General features: G+C 37.7%; 1 protein-coding gene across 1 annotated transcript; it reads right to left on the bottom strand.

Moving 5' to 3' along the window:
• Positions 1-1261: 1261 nt before the first annotated feature.
• On the bottom strand, positions 1262-17582 carry MBIP (MAP3K12 binding inhibitory protein 1). The gene is made up of 9 exons (XM_062495388.1): positions 17463-17582; positions 12698-12817; positions 10806-11018; positions 10605-10701; positions 9084-9149; positions 7283-7435; positions 4659-4756; positions 3310-3348; positions 1262-2182 (listed from the first exon to the last, which is right to left on the bottom strand). Exons 1-9 carry the CDS (start codon positions 17580-17582, stop codon positions 2072-2074), a joined length of 1017 nt encoding a protein of 338 aa, XP_062351372.1. The 3' UTR covers positions 1262-2071.
• Positions 17583-17791: the final 209 nt, after the last annotated feature.

Genomic DNA, 17791 nt, shown 5'->3' on the forward strand with positions numbered 1-17791 from the left:
TGATAGATTATACAGAGTTAACAAATTACCATCCAGAGGACACGCACTGTTGTTTCCTTAGCTATTCATTATGCTTTTAACCCTTAACTGCTATCTTACTGCCATCTTAAGAAAGTGGAGAGTTCCAAAGCAAGAGATCTTTCAAGTAGCCAGCAATTCACTACAGAAAAAGCCACTTTGAAACAGCTAATGCAGTCTTTGTAACCAGTATCTCTTGAGGAAATCAGCAGTTTGCAATTCATTTCAAGAACTGACTCATGAGTATTGCAGGCTTTTTTTCTTACATATATATACCCATACACACTTGCTCTATTGTAAACAAGTAACACAGAATTTTAATACTAGGCAAATATTTCAGGCCTAGGATCTGCCAAGTAGTTTTTTCTAGGGCTTCAATCCGGAATTTTCCAAAGGAAACTACATGCTGCACAAGTACCTCTACTGCAAACACAGTAGATGTAGCCATTATGTGCTACCAGTACTTGTATTACAATGTACGAGTGGAGGCTACTGCTTTCTAAAAGCTAAATCCTTTTGGCCATTCCTCCTGCCCCTGTAACAGCCACCTCCTACCACTCTTTCAAGTACTGTTTTAAGTGTGTGGTGTGGCAACTGTACCCACTGTTTTGAGCTATGACTCCTGGGCCAGAGGACCAAAAAAAGAAGTAAAGCTTATCTACTCAAAGTAAGAAAGTTGTAGCTCACTGCACTGCTTCACCAAAACATCCCTCATAAAACGTATTGTTAGGATGTTCAATAATGGCACAGCTTCATGTTCACATCAACAAAAGTTGTCCCTGTAGGATACTGCACTGACATGTCACACGCATAACAATCTTCAACTGCAACAGTACCTCTTCCTATCCACTGTTGTATCAGAGGCACTCAGATCTCCTCCTGGAAGGACAAGCAGCAGCTTAGAGGTTACTGTCATACTATCTATAGTGCTTTGTGGAGCCAGGACAAGAGCTCAAGCAGCCTTCTCTTCCATCTCTGCTGGTACACCTCCAGAGAAACATTAGCTGCAGCTATAACAAATGTTATTCTGGATAAAAAGACAGGGTCACAGAAAACACCTACTATTCTTCAAAGGCTGTGTCAAGTCAGTACTGTTCATAACACCTGTCACAGAGACTGATACAGGGACATCAACAATATGCCTCCTGTAAGCAGAGCAGTTTACATAAAACTCCCTCAGTAACAGCTACTTTTCTTCTAAACTGAAATAGTGACAGACAGCAAATACAAGAACTTGTATAAATAGAAAATGGTTTATTAAAAAACAAACAAAACCAAACAACACAATCTCACTTCACTGTCTGGCCAAAGGTCAGACTCTAAGCTAGCATCCATGCTTCAAAAGTCATGCAAGCATGCATATGGAAGGGAAGTTGGTGCCTTGCTGGCATGCTCCTCAAAATCTCCTCTGGGATGGTTTTTAGAATACATTGCTTGTGAACAGGTTATGAAATTTGAATTCCCACAAGACCCTGAAAAAGTGAAGATCAGTTGCTTTTATTTACACATATAGGATTTCCATTGCACCTGTCACACAGAAATGCAATGCGCTGCATTTTTAACAGATGTGAAAACAGTGACAAATACAGAAAAAAACCCACAGGTAAGAATACATTCTGCAAGTCTCTGGTAACTTTTTTCCCAAAGTCAGTTTATTTCTGAGGAAGTATTTAATTGAATATGACAAGTCTATGCAAACTACTTACATGAACAGTATCCAAAAGATAATCCTTTTGAATACTTTGTCACCAAGAACTACAGGTGAGATGCAGCTTTTGAGTGCAGGTTAAGACTTTTCACATATACACAATGCTGCAGTCCTCCTTTATAACAGAAGGGAATGGATCATTAGAATGACATTCCTGAAACATTATTCATTTTAAAGTAACGACTTCATTAATAAGGCTGCTTTTAGACAAGCTACTCCCCGTGAAAGCTTTCAAGATCATCCAAAAGGAGCACATATGCATGCTTGGTCTTCATCTCTGATGAACACTACTCAGGTCTATGGTTTAGGTATGTGTAAATCATGATGAGGATTCTGAAAACACTTTTATCGAAGAAGCTGCTCAGCCTCCTTGAACTTGCTTTCTTTTGTTTTCCTCAGTAATGCCTGTTTTATAGCATTGATCTTTTCATCAAGTTCAGCCAGTGAATAGCTCTGCTAAAAGAACAAAATAAAAATCACAATCATTTACATCTTGTAATTGCTACAGAAGTGGGCTATCACTTGAAACTTGAGGTCACTGCATATTGCACTGAGTGAGAGAGCTACTTCTACAGAATTGTCTGAATCCAGTCTTTGCCTATTTAAATTTAAAGGAAAAATAATGTAAACTTACAAGAAAGACAATCCTAATCATGGATCAATATATTCATGCTACTTCTATTAGATGCTTGTTTAGTCTGTTCATAAAAAAAAAACCTAAGAAATTCCTTCACATTAAAACACTGGATGAGACTACCTAGATTTTACAGAACTTAGGTTTACAGCTAAAGGGTTGTTTTTTCCTACTGCCCAACATCAAGCTCCTCTGTGCCACTTAACCTGACAATTTTTTTATGTCTTCTTACACAAACTGGTCATCATCCTTTTTCTAAAGTTATTTCACCCCATGCAGGACTCTTTTTTCCTAAACAAGCCTGCTTTCTCAAGTCTCAGATGGCCCATATCCCACTCTAAGCATTTTCCCCAGTTCATCTGTCTCCAAGGGTGATAGCGAGGAGCAGACAAGGTTCCAGCCATGGTCCCACCTGCACCAATGATTCTCTCTTGTGGCCTAGGAGGTACATGATAAATGCATTCCCCTATGTGATGGTGTTGTGAAAATGGCAAGTCTTACTGACAGGTTAATATATCTGCTATAATGTTGGGTCCTTCTGCAATACCTTTGCTAAGCCAGCCATTTCTACTTTTGTCCAATAAAGCAAATCGAAAAATAATTTTTAAATCAACACAAACCACTAAGCCACAAAACAAAACCAGAAGACCTTAACAGAGGGCTGATCAGAATACAGAAATTGCCTGTTACTATCAGATTGGCTAACAGCATTATAGATTTATTTTACCATCCTCCCAACTGGTGAGAAACGTAGCATATATTCTTAGAAGATTCATTTCCTTGCAGCATCCATTAGCTTTCTGTCTCCTTCCCTCTCTGTTTGGCAGCAAGCTATCCAATACTGGTACAGCTACTTATGAGAACTTACATACTTGCTTCATAGAACTTCTGCTTACTTTCCACTCAAAACATGCTAAACTTAAGAAAAACAAGAGTTAATAGCACTTACATGGGCAGATTGAACCTTTCTCCTCTTGCCAGAACAGCTCTGAAGAAAAGACAATCAAAACAGACTTAATATTGCAGTGACAGAAGATCACGAATAGTTCTGTTAACAACACTGTCAAGAGTCTTTAAAGTATAGAAAAAATACTGACTGCCATTCCATGTATTAAAGAAACCTCTTCTATAATTAAGTACTTTGGATCATGAGAAATACTACTGGAGAGCAGTCAGAAGCTGTTGAAGCTTCTCCACACATGGCAGTCAACAACTATCAATTTAACTGAAGCTTCCTTCAGACAGAATTGAGCTTTTGAAACTGTCAATATTTTTGTCCCTAAAATTTGCCCATATCCACACCAGTATTTATGCAAAACTTAGGATGAAATGTGATAATTACTCTGCAACACTATTGCCACCATCACATTTTTTTCTCCCGATCCTCATTCTAGAGATCCTAAAGCATTTTCAATAGAAATTTCAGCATATGAAAGTGTAGGTTTAAATTTTTGGCTTTCAGCCACTTGAAGGAATGGCTTTTACAAATAAAGAACTTTATGGTCTCCAACACAAATTTTAAAAATTAAACAAAAATATGTACTGTTGCTACTGATTTTTATTAAATTACTCTTCTTTGGCTAGTCTCAAGGGAGAAGATAGAAATTAAAATGGAATCAACAATAAAAGAGACATTCTTACTGTTACATGGGGAAAGAAGAGCAAGTTAACAGACAAGAAATTTCTACAGTCAAGTAGAGCCTAATGCAGCAACAACTCATGTTCTCTTTGTCCTAATACCCTTTGGTGAGTGAAGGTTAAGGTGTACTATTCAGAGAGAGACAGAGCTCTGCCTGAAAACCAGAAATAAAGAAAACTAGTCACAGAATCACATGAAGCAATATTTAAACAGTTTATTCCCTCATCCTTTTGGAAGTTATTCACATATCATTAGCAATCAGATCATGCACAGAAGCCTACATGATTTCAGCTGTTTTAAACCATTAATGATTTGTATCAAAAATCAAAACTTCAGTACATTTTCTTGACAGAAGCATTTCAGATTTTAAGGCAAGGGGGAGAAATACAACCTCCCTGACACATTTCTTACAAATTAGTTAAGCTTGGGTGGCAGCAATTTTTTTCACAATAGATACTTTCTTCTTTTGAGTGAGAAATTAGGTAAAGATGAACTTGATCAGATGGTCCACATGTAATATGGGATATACACCAAGCCAGCATTGTTTATTAGAAGTGTCTGCCCTCCGACTCTCAGTTTCTCTCTGTACATCAAAGATTCAACCACAAAAGGCACAAACACATTTACATATGCCAAAAGAAGGTGAGAAAATTTCTTACTACAGATTGAAAATATTCAGGAGACAGTCCTTCCAGCTCAAGGATCTTATCTTCAAGCTTCTTAATTCTCTGATAAATGTCTCTTGGTACTGGACCACCTAAATACATCAGTAGAAATGCAAAGATATCAGGAAAAGTGCTTGAATAACTTATTTAACTAAAGATAGCCAGTCTAACATTTTAATTCTTCAAGGTTGGCTATCAATCAGTAGCTGAAACAAAATAAATGGATGGGATAATACAATGGAAGGATAATTAATATGATTCAGGGTAAAACCTGATTGATAAGCCACTGCAGTCAACGAAAGCAGTAAGACAACTTCATGTAGTTGGATGAAGTACGTCTGTCAAGATCCCTGAAACAACTAATAATCACTCTTACAATACATTGGTCATACATGATATGTTCCCACTTCAAAGCTGACACGAGCATTAGGAGAGAGCAGATGTGGCAGACCATACACAAATTCAGCTTTGATACCTAAGATAGGTTTCTTTCAGAACAATCTCCCCTGAGCATCAGAGATTAGAGGACAAGTATCAGTTGTGCTTGACAAAGAACAGTGTTTGCATAGATAGGAGAACAGGAGTGGTGAATGTGTGTATTGGATTGAATAACAGAGGTCTGGGAAAAAAAAACCCAAAAAATGACCAAACAAACAAGAAAGCCCCAAGCTCACCTAAGAACCACCCTGAAAAAAAAAAATCCACACAAAAACCCACTCATAGCACAAAAACAACAGCACCAAAAAAATCCCACTTCAAATCATTTGCTGTTTTCATCTATACTATAGCAGCTTGGGCTTGTTTCCCCACATAAAAATCGAACTGATCAGAAGATCAGCCTTAGCAAACATCTTATTTGCACTCCACAGTATTCTGCAATTAAATAACTATATGAAATAACTGTTTATCATAACTAAGTACTGGCTATTCCAATTAAAATGATAGTCTGGTTCTGAACTGTATTGACAACCAAGGCTTTTACTTTTTGACACCCATTTCCTTTTACTTCTGAGTCTGTAAGACAAGGCAGTTCTAGCCCACAAACAACCAAAATAAGCACTAATGTGGGGTTTGGGGCTTTTATCCCATTCATCTATTTTGTCCCTTCAAAGAAACAATAGTACAGGTAGTAGCTTCACTCTTCAGTTCTGCTCTCTACTCAACATGCATCACCTACTAATTAAAATGGCTAACTTATCACTCTTAATATTGCTTTCTCTTAATGTAAAGGGAAAAGAGCAGTAGTGGTACTAGAAGCTGTTCTGAAAATCTTTTTTTTTTTGGTACTGTCTAAGTCTTACTGTTGCTGGAAGCAAAAACTGATGGAACAGGGAGCTGAGGTATGTTACCTGCTCAGATGAGTATGTTTTTGCCCAGCTGCCAGAGTATGCATCAAATAATATTGAGATGTTACTCATGAATGCTGATTTGATCAGGGGTTGAGCTGGTGTTGCATGTTTCTATCTTCTTAACCTATACTATAGTTTAGCTGACCCATTCCTTCAAACAAAATTCGATTACCTATTATAGGCACAACATGGAAGCAAGGACCCCTCCTTAGCTATCTCCAATCATTGTCCCCAACAAACAAACTCCAAATCTACACATTGTAACCCTAATGCTGGCCAGCCACTTCCAAATTCTATTTCTATGCACAAAAGCCAGCTTATTTTTGAGACAGCTATAGAGCTAAGCATCAAGCTCTGACTGCTGCCTCAAGTACCTATGCACATCTTACTCTCCTTGCTTCCAGAGAACTTTAATTCACAACAATCTAGTAATCTAGTCAATGGTCCAAATATCTTTAAGATAATGGATTGGCACCTATTCAGTATTCAGAAGACAAAAAAAAAAAAAAATCAAGTGTGTCTGCAGCGTCATGTAGAAAATTTGCTTTACTACATGGAGATTTGGCTTCTCTTCTGTTTTGAAAATAATTTTCAAGAAAAATACTAATTCCTCCTTGACAAGTGCCTCATTGTGCCTCAGTGCCATATTACGGAAAACCAGGGCTGGGGTGAGGAAAGCAACTACCTACAACCATCAGTAGCCTGATGGTTATGGCATTTATTTTAGTGAAAAGTATGGACTCTTATTTGCAGGCCTAAAGAGAAGTAAATGAGAACAAGCTTCCCACATTCTGGGAAATAAGCTTTACATCTAAATGTATTTCAAGAAACATCCATCTTTAGGGAAAGGTTTCAGGTCATCTTTGTGTTGACTCTACCACCAGTCGCCCATGAAGCAACCCTTACTCCTAAACTCAGCTTCTCCTGTTCAGGGTCAAGGCAGGACTCCAGTGGCTATGGAGAACCCCAATCTCCAGATATCCATATTATTTTAAATCCTGTTCTGATGTGCCTCTCTCTTAATTTGTCACCACATAAAGGGTACATTTACTAACTCAGCATCTCAAAATGGGCATAAACCTCAGCTCCATTTTGGGCATAAAACCCTAAACACTAAATCATTGTACTTGGGGTGAACTAAACCCGTCAGTGGATCTACCCACTTTTTTTGCACTATCAGTTTTTATAGACTTGCCCTGTTCCATCACAGTAATCACAACTGTAGTATAAAATGGCACACCAATACCAAAATTAAAACATCATACAAACCTGTTTGTAACCGTAAGTGTGCTTCAATGTTTTGTAATCTCTCCTCAACAGCTTGGTTCCCGCAATCATGCGTGGGTATGCTGGCTTTGTGGCTGGACCCATGCATTCCTTCCGACCTAGTCTGAGGTCCATATGTATTCACTACCCTAGAAACTAGGTAAAGAGAAAATAAATTTCATATATATGCACATGAAACACAAAGCAGATCTAACTAAAAGAATCAAAATATTGAAGATGTAAAACCTGAGTTAAATCAGTTTTACAAAAGTCTTGAGTATGAAGGGTCCCACACACATTAAGATCAAAAGTTCAAGTAAAGCATTTTTCTTGGGTTTTTTGCATGTGTAACTAAACCTAACAAAATGCCTGAATTTTACATATGCAAAGTAAAAGAATTACTCATACTTTCATGTAGAATGCCAGTGTCAAAAAATTGTCATCAGCTGCTGATAAACAGGAGAAACCTTAATATCTATGTCAGGAGTTGTACATGTGAGTTTTTGTGAATCCAAAGAAGAGGCCAGACCTAATATTACAGGAAGCATCATAAATACATGAAGATGAGGGGAGGTACACAACTAGAAGAACCGATACAAACTGCAGCAAGGAATTTCACTCCTAATTTCTGTCATTTGAGTAAAATATTCAGTGAGTCTTCAGCGGCATCTGGGACTATATTTACCCGTGCTGAGCCATGTCTTCATCAGAATATTTTGCTCACTTCTAGGTAAATCAGAGTAATTTCTTAAGTTCTCTTCACAGAACTACTGCAGATTTAAAGACTATACTAGCAGCTCCAGATGCTGAAGCGTGCGCACACACACACACACACCCCCCCCATATCCTCACTCAATATTTCATGAAGGCTACATGCTACATTCTTGCTTTAATTTATGCTGGTTTTACTTCCAATTCCTAAGTGGTTTTTACATTTTGGTTATGAACTGTTCCTCAAAGTGCAAACTTCCCTTTTTTCCTGTATTATGCTGCCATCCAACCAACAAATGAACACCCAGTTTAAAACAGTGATTATTGAAAGAGGTTCTTTGTGAAAGATTCTAAAATCAAACTCACTTCCCCATTTCCTTCTTAGCTCACCGTACCTTTCAATACTTATTATTGTGCCATACAGTATTATTCTGAATAAGAGAATTCAAAATAATTAATTGGTTTCTAGGACCAATATCAAGTGGATAACTGAGTATTACCACTCTGAAAAATGCAAAAGAGGGTTACTTTCATTCTCATATTGTGTATTTTGTTTGTTATTAAAGAAGAGTAACTTGCATACAGATGAACAAGCAATATTTTATACATAACTTCTGTTGGACATAATTTCTATATTATTTATTTCTTTCCAAAAAATAGTGCAGTGACAAACTCATTCCCCAGCTTGTCACTTCTTATAAATCTATGTATTAGAACTTCCACTGTCCCAAAATTATATTCTATTTCAGTACATGTTCATCAACTAATGAAAAATAGAATATAATCCTATTTAATCTCAATTCCTTTTTGATGGCTTCACCTTAGAAGAAAAACTAACATTGTACAGCTTCTCTTTCCTGCTTTATCTTTTCCGTATTTCCTTTCACACAATGAAAATAGGCTATTTTGTTTTGGTCTTTAGTATGTAACCATTAATTTAGTGAAGCAGTTAAAGGATTTAAAACTTTGAAGACATAAATGAAGATGCAAAATACGTTAATTTTCTGAGCATTCTATAAAAAGTTTTGATATCAAAAACTTATCAGTGCAGTTATATCTGGACACTTAAATGGGTATTAAAAGAGTTGCTTACCTTTTATATGACTTTTTAATCCAGGATAGGGTGTGAAAATTGCATCTGTTCTGGCACAGCTATTTTCTAAATAAATAATGATATAACAAGAGAGGTCTAAATTATGTATTTATAACTGAAAATATTCTGACCACCATCAGCTTTGATGCTTTAAACAAATCTAATTAAAATGGTTCAAACAATTTAAAAAATCAGAAATACTTAATTCAAGAAACACTTGCCCATTAATAGTTTCACACTTGCACGGACCTACTGCTTTTAATTGGATGAGTCACTCACATAAATGTATGCACATGTGTATATGAAAGCTTACTGGATCAGGACCAAATTTATTTGGTCCTTACTTTTCTCTGCATTTCCCTGTAACTCATTTTCTTCTTCCTGTACAGAAACCTTTTTCCTGCTTACCACTGTTATTCTGATTTTACGTCCTTTTTATATCCTTTTCTCCTATTTTTCAACTGTTCTAATTTACTCATCAGCATTCTTTCCTAAGCCTTTCTGCATTTATTCTGATCCATGTGACTTCTTTCATTTGCTTAACCATAAAAACCTACAGTATGGACCACTTTAATTTTTTTCTAATGTTTATATTTTAATCTCTGTTCATTACACCAAAGCTTTACACATAATTTATTGTGCCTGAACAATAAGACAGGTCTTATTATCAATTATTCTGTACATAATTAACAATTTTGAGAAACATTATATTATGAGCTATCTAGCATATTCTACTAAACTTCAGCTGTCCTTTGCACTCCAACTAACATTTGAACAGTTAAACTCTCAAAGAAGCTTACTGAACAATAAGCTTTGATCTCTAAGAGCTTAAGTACCTCATACAGACAATGCACATGTGGGTTCACAGGTACTTAGAAAATCTGTGCTACTTAGGTAGTTTTATGTATATAAAACTGTCTTCGAAGATGCATTTGGCCACAGTTACTGATCCTGTAAATGGGATCCAGTCTGCCAGCTAGATTTAAGACTGGTTACAGGTGACAGCAAATTGTACTGGAATGTGAGCAATGTTAAAAAGAAAAGGCCATTTCAAGTAGCTAGTAATTCAAATTCATTGTAAAATATTTGTAATTTAACTAGCATTAAATCAACTTTAATTTGAATATGCAATCCACAAGACATTTTCTAAATTGCAATTCCATTTACTTTGGAGGAACGTCTAGTTAAAATACTGGGAACAAATGCCACAAAATCATCTGATCTAAGACAGCAGTTCTTAAAAATAACACAATTCTAGATATAATCTTTCTGTATGTGATGCATTAAACACTGTCATCCAGTGACAATTCAACTCACTTTTCTCTCTGACATCTGCAGCACATAGGCAAGTTCTAAATTTTAAAACAAAGTCACTATTTAAAAAACTTCTGTTTTAAATATATATTAGTGCTTTTGAAAAATAAAAATGGAAAAAAAACCCAAAACCAAAACAACAACAACAACAACAAAACCCATACAACTTAAATTGCTATGAAGATTAAAGTCTGGCTAGCCAGTTACCTTGATTACAATCAATAACATTGCAAAATTCCCTGACATTATTTTCATTGATCTCGGCTTGTTTCCTCTCGATGAAGGCTGATATCCTCCTGTCAATCTGCAGGTAATAAACATTATGGCATATATCTATTTCGTTCTTTAAATTTAAAATTCACAAAGGTCTTTCATTTTTCTGTGTGTAAACTCACATAAATCACTTACTTCTGCTTTTCCAGCTTTTATTTGGACCACTTCTGGATCAAAATTAAAATGAGCATCCTTCAGATCTCTCAAGTCATAACTTCCATATTTTTCTTCAGTTTGACTGTTACCATCATAAACATCTAAACTTGTTTGGCTTTCTGTTTTACCTGCAGGTTCAACATGGCCTATATTTTCCTCTTTGATCAATGACTGGAGTTTTTCTAAGAGAGGCTGAACAAAGAAAACAGTGTATTAGGGACAAAAAAATATAAGTCCAAAAGTCTCAAAGCCAAGAAAACAAGTACTATTACAATTTCCAAACCAGACCAATGGAAATAATTTTGAGAATTAGAACATCTTCCTCTGATGGAACACAGTAATAAGATTAAAAAGAAGTTCCAAATATTATGCACACCACAATTCTGACCTTTTTGACCTGTTTCTTTCAGAGGTTTGTAGAGGAAAACTCCCAAATTTCTGTGAAAACCTGCCCATACTCCCTAAATCGAAGCTTCAATTGCTGGCATCAATGCCACTTAATTAACATGTCATTCAAATGCTTACTCAGAACAGTAAGGCTTAGTATTTTTCCTCCTTAACAAGAAATCCAGTGCTCTTACTCTGTAAAGCCTTTACTTTATCACATCAGCACTACATTCTCCACTTGAAACCGTAGTTGTCCAAGTGAATGAGAGAACGCAGACATGAAATACATAGGCATTATCATGAACACATGCTTTGCTTGACACGGTTGATTATCGACTTAGGTCATGAAATTAAATGAGAAAAGGCACTGACATTTGTGGCAGGAAAAATGCTTATATTACTGCAATAATTCTTACATACAATGTAACATCAAAACCTCAGTACATATAGGTATGTCCCTGTCTCTTTTTAATTTCCATCAGTTTCATCTAGCCCGAATGTCACTGCTTATTTTCTCTCCACTAATTATTTTCATTTTTTTAAAGACAACATGATTTTCAGCAGTCACATTTTCTGAAATGGAATTAAATTCCTACTTGTAGCATTCCTACATGTTGGATATAAATTTATTTGCTTTTATCTTGCATATTTTTCTGCTCATCACACCGAAGATCTGGTGGATGTCTGGAAAACAAAGGGTCTTTCTTATACCTACAGACAAGAAAATACAGAAACTTCCCTTTTCATTCTCTCAGTACTGTGCACCTCAAGTAATTCATTGACTAGCTGAAGCAAAATAATAGTACTCAAATCCCATCTTCTACATATGAACTATCAAGGTCAAAACACTGCTCAGTTACCAGCTGACAAACTGCTCACCCTCCCTGCCATGCAACTAAATTACTTTTGGCAGGGTTGGGAAGTTTCAAATAGTTAAAAGAAATGACAGTAATGGTGACTGGCTACTTGGCAAGATGAGACATTAATGTCAAAGAAATTACTCTTTAAAAAAAAAAAAACAACCTACGCTGAAAATATATTTAATTGCAGTAAGACACTCCAGGATGTGTCATGCTGGGATAATGCCACTTCTTGAACCACTGAAAGCACTCTATGAGCCTCAAAACTCACCCAACGCATGGAATCATTATCATAGCATGACACACACCTGCCGTGTCTTATTGCTTAATTATAACCCACCATAGATGGAAATGTATCACATTTACAATGCAAGTCTAGAAATCAATGAGGCTGCATTTATTCAGCCTGCTCACCTACAGTGGCTATTCCCACCACTAATCTGAAAAATCCATAAATGTGAGTACCTATGGAGCATAGTGGAATCCCAAGCATTTAACACTTTTGCATTCTTTTTTTGTTGAACACAGCAACGTAAGATTAAAATTACTGGAATTTTACAGTTGAGATTACTTTTAGTTGTTGATCACTTTTGTCAAGCCAAATGTGTCCCAAGAAATATTTACCTGTAAACATAAAATATGCTGCTGAAGTGCACTAAAGAGCAAGGCTGGCTGAAGTGCTGATGTGCTCTGAAGCTTGCTCCAATCGATTACAACTTTCACAATATCTTCTCCGAGATTAAGCTTCCACAGGGCAAAACAAACACAATAAAAATTGTATTATATGTATTAACCTCAAAAAAATATGCAAGGCTTCTATAACACAACAATTACGATCAGTCTCATATAGTCCCATCCCAATTTTAGAAGAGAACATTGGAAATATTTGATATTAATTATAGTCCAAGCAGCTATCATATTCCAAGTAAGCTAGTATTTGTAGAATATATTCTAAAATTAAAAATTCCTTACTAACTCATCCTACTTTCATTGCATTAATTCAGTCCTTGGCTTTAATTAATTAAGTCTTGTCTGAAAGCATATTGTTCATGTTAATAATTTATATAATCTTTTCTTTTAATGGATATACTAGAACCACCAGTATGAAGAAACATGACCCAGGAGAGCAGTCTCCTTAAAGTTCCTGTATTTTATTCCAAAATTGCAAGACTAGCTATGCCTGCATGACCCGTATCTTGATGTAACACCATGGCACATTCCTGAATTTTTACTTGCTGCTAATCTAAAGGAAGTTTTATATTAAAAATAAGTGCATAAAAATAAGCAATTTTAATATCTTGAAGTTTAACAAACTCTAGATTACACAGCACCACTATTAAACCTAGTTTCAAATCACACTATTTTCCTTTATATGCATTTTTATTGAAATGAACAATTGCCACAGTCTTTTCTCACTACCAAGGAATTGCTATATTTAAATCCCAAGACAATTAAGAAAAATCCCAAAAATAATGAATTTGAAGTATTATTTTAAAGAACTATGTATCTTCTATAAGCTAAAAATACACTTTCTAATACAAAGATGATTGTCAATAAACTCTAATGAGCTAACATACTGTCACACCCAACTTTGCCCCTTTTGTTGCACTAAAGCTCTTCTCAAAACCTTAGAGATAATGAGTTTCCTTTCCCAAAGCTAAGTAGGTTGTTCTCCAACCAAACATCCTGCAAGTGAAACCCCAACTTCTAAATACAGATAAAATTCTTGTTTGAAATCATGAGGACCTACAGGTACTCTGCTTGCAACACTGAATTCCCAATTCATATTTGTACACCTGTTCTGTTGTAGAAGCTGAACTGGGTAGTGCTGCTGACCTTTTGGCCCTGGTACAGTGAAAGCAGAGGGAGAGAGAAACTCAAGGCAAGAAGAGAAGACATCATGTGTGGTCACTCTGACGCTGACCGTTCTGACGAAAGAGATAACAGGGACATTACTAGCCTAAGAAGAATAATCAAAAGACTGTGTTTCTAAAGGGGACCGGGACAAAGAGGTCTGAGTGGAAAATTCTCTATGGACATAGTGACCTATAAATACCAGCAAACCAGTGTAATAAACTGGCTTTGCTTTACTGGTGTAAGTGGAGTCCAGGTCAGTCAATCTCCGCATATTCCTCATTCCTTCCATTAAAAAAAAACAAAACCAAAACAAACAAACAAAAAAACAACCAGGGGGGAAACAGTAAAAGGGACCTCAGGAAGATGACAAAATTGACCTTTTACTCACAGTCTAAAGACATTTAACCTCTAAAAGCATCAAATATTATAAACAAGAACACAGAATGCATATGTATTCATGTCCTGAAGCCACCACAAAAGTGTATGAGGGAACACTGAGAACTGGACAGAAAAATGCCCCCATCACTCTGAAGGCTGTGGATGGTAAACTGTTCCATGTTAGTTTCAAATCCCAGCATTTTTGTAAAGAACTGTAAGTCTGAACCTTCCTTCTTTAGTCAAAGTTCAGCCTTGCTATATTCAGGGTTAGTTCCCAAATTACATAGCAAAGGAGACAGTCTGACTAGATATATAATGTATTTTAGATAATTTTCACACAAATCCTTATCCCTGTGAGTACTTAAGCTAGGTACACAGGATGTAGGAAAAGTAATGTTCTAGGACATCTTAAACAAGTTTCAAAATCAAGACTGTATTTAGAATTCAGTAGAAATAGAATTTACTTTAGGAATTAAGCCATTGTGCATGTGATCATCTGAAGGACATATTTCTGCCCAAAGTTTCTAGAGTAATATCTCCTATATGATATATTACAGCCTACTGACAGGGTAAAAAGGGTGTAGATTAACTCATTCAAATGAAACAAAATAGAAGTGCTACTGCAATTTCGTAACAAACCTCATTTTTCAAAAACAATAAGCTGATACGTGCCTTCATATCATGGACAACTCCTGTCCTGGTGGTTCAATGCACAAAAAGCAATAGAACTTCTCAGAATAATTTAGAGGCCAGTCATAATTTTAACTCACAGACACTGCTTTTATGCAAAAGTAAAGAATAAACCCCTCCTGCATCAACAAAAGTTTCTAGTACAACAGAGTAAGTTCTCAATCTTTCACATTCTTGTTAACATTCTTTCACTACTTACTAGAACTGCAACATATTTATAAATTCAGTGGTTTGATAACTTCAAAGCCTTTGTCTGATTGATTACAAGTCCACAGCCTATTCAACTTACAGGCTCAGAAGTAATTTCAGCCCTTTGAAATTCGTTTTATGAAAACACTGGCTATCACTTGAATCTTAAAGAACTTTTCAGGATCAGCTGTACTGGTTTTAAGAGTTGTTATTTTCACATGTTCTGGTCACACACTGCCACTGACTGCTCCAGTAAAAAAAAATACCTCCACCAGAAATATTCCTGATTATAGCCCAATTTACTAGCATAAATCCAAGTTAAACTACTATAATGAACCCCAAACTGTGACTCCTAACAATGTGGCACATGCTCAGTCATCTCCATAAAAGGGAAACGGGGAATCAGTAGTTTCAGTGAAAAATGCAGACAGTTTGCTAGAACCCATAAGAGAGTAAAACGCAGCAGTTAAATTTGTCAGAACTCAAGCACTGGCAGACAAATGTGCAATTTAGCAACTGGAAAGGATCATAACTGAGCAATTAAAAGGATTTTCACAGCTAAGATGGAGAAACCAGATCCTTATTCAACCAGTGCACTGAACAGTAAAGTGTGTCTGCTGTTATGGAAAGAAGAGGCTCACTCCAAACACGAGTTATACTCTGCACCATAGCTACTGTAACTCTACTGAGGGGATGTATCTACTCTAAACAGTTCTCTCACAACTGTCTGTGCACACCCAGTCATTTTTAAAAATCACCAAGACCTTCCCAGTAACATGCTAGTTGTAGAAACAGCTGTAGAGAAAAAATAAGCTACTGAAGTCAAGAGAGAAAAATAAGGGTTTTTAATGCCTGTTTAGAAACAATTAAACTTGTGATGAATACCCTAGTTATAAGTTTAGGAAACTTTCTCCTTAGTCTCTCTTCTTTTTTCATAAACGTTGAGAGTTCCAACTTTTCTCTGATGTGTTCTAATACTATCATTCATACTGCTGTCCTCAAACTTAAATAAACTGACAGTCACTAGCTCTCCATTGATCACATTCAGAATTTTCACCAGGAAGAATTATGGGGCTTTTAAGCCTCAACAGTATTCATGCCTCAGTAATCCTATGAGTCAGCTGTGTCTGAACATCATGCTGGTTAGTGCTGTACTCCTGTTCAAATGCCACAGTAGCTTTTAATAATTGCAGATAGGAAAACTGAGACTCTTAAGTAAGTGCCTGAATTACCAAGCTCTTAATTTGGATGCCTCTTGTTTTAAAACAGAGACAATTGTTAACATGCTTGGAGGTGAGAAGCAAATGAGAGTTCTATACAGATGAGAGGTGAAACACTAAAAAATAATTTCAGATCAGCCAGCAGCTACTCCTAAACTGCCTCTGCATCTAAGAGCTCATCTCTGTACCAAACATACATTAAGACACACTAGCACCTGCAGATATTGCTCATCATGTGGCCCCAAATCTTCAAACTCAAACTACTAAGTCTTGAAGAAAGAGTGTGCTTCTACTGCCTTCACATACACATTTCCACAGTGGAAAACTAATCTGTAAATTATTTATAGCAATAATTAAGTTATTACTGAAACCTTCCCCTGATAAGGGCCTTCCATCCCTATTGTAACATCTGTTACACAATTCACAGACGTTACTAAACATAAAGGAGATGTTTCAACTTAAGTACCATGGAGCAGAGCACCTTTAAAAATTTTGACCCTTAGATACACTGTGTGTTTCATAGCATGTTATTACCAAGGCAGGGCTAACTTCAAGCTGCCGATCATTTATTTTGGTTTAACACACTGCAAGCTTCCCGTAGCTTTTCAATTCAGAGTAATTAATTAAGATACAGCAATTAAGCAAATTGCATTCTCCCATGGAAGAGATCATCCGTCAAACTACAAAGTGTCACGCGACGTCCCGTCACTGCGAGGCAAAGGTACAGTCGCGGCTGTGGGAGGGAAGCAGCAGCACCCCCCTGGGGCTGCCCCGGCCGGAGGGAGGGGGGAGGCAGCCGGCACCGCCGCCCCAGCCCTGGCAGAAGCCAGGCGGGCGCGAACAACCTCAAGAAGCGAGGCAGCTCCCGCGTTTGCGACAGACTTATGTCCTCTTCCAGCGCCGTATTCTATTCGTGGAGTCCAAAAGGGCCCCGTAGGCCGGAGAGAAACAGGAGCCAGCCCTGCGCGGGCCCCCAAAGCGAGGTGACGTGAGGCGGGCGCGGCGCCCAGCCCCGCTTCGCCCAGGACCTCTCCCTCCGCGCGCCCCTCACTCACCTGTCCCGCCAGCCCGGCCAGACAGCGCAGGGCGCTGCTGGCTACTTCGGAGGCCGTAGGGTCGACCTCCGGAGCGCGGGCGCCGGGCGGGAGCGGGCCGGGCCCCACCGTCGCCGCCATGACACCGAGCCAGGCCAGGCCGGGCCGCGCCGTCGCCCCGCGATGACGAAGGCGTGGCGCTGGCCCCGCCCCGCGCGCTGATGGACAGGCGCTGCAGCCAATGGTGGGGCTCCCCCGGGCAGGGCCGGGCCGGGGGCGCGCTCCCGAGCGGCCGCGCGCTCCCTCGGCCTCGGCTCGGCCCCAGCTTCGGGCGCGCCTCCCTGTCCGGG

This window comes from Cinclus cinclus, chromosome 6 (assembly GCF_963662255.1).
Source record: "Cinclus cinclus chromosome 6, bCinCin1.1, whole genome shotgun sequence".
Taxonomy (NCBI): domain Eukaryota; kingdom Metazoa; phylum Chordata; class Aves; order Passeriformes; family Cinclidae; genus Cinclus; species Cinclus cinclus.

What these genes read in the sequence shown, in the direction of transcription:
- MBIP (XM_062495388.1), bottom strand. Translation starts at nt 17,582, where the DNA reads ATGGCGGCGACGGTGGGGCCCGGCCCGCTCCCGCCCGGCGCCCGCGCT. An exon ending in CTGAATATTTTCAATCTGTA is followed by an intron (nt 3,349 to 4,658) that starts GTAAGAAATTTT and finishes TCTTTTCTTCAG; the next exon opens with AGCTGTTCTGGCAAGAGGAG. An exon ending in GAAAGGTTCAATCTGCCCAT is followed by an intron (nt 2,183 to 3,309) that starts GTAAGTGCTATT and finishes TTGTTCTTTTAG; the next exon opens with CAGAGCTATTCACTGGCTGA.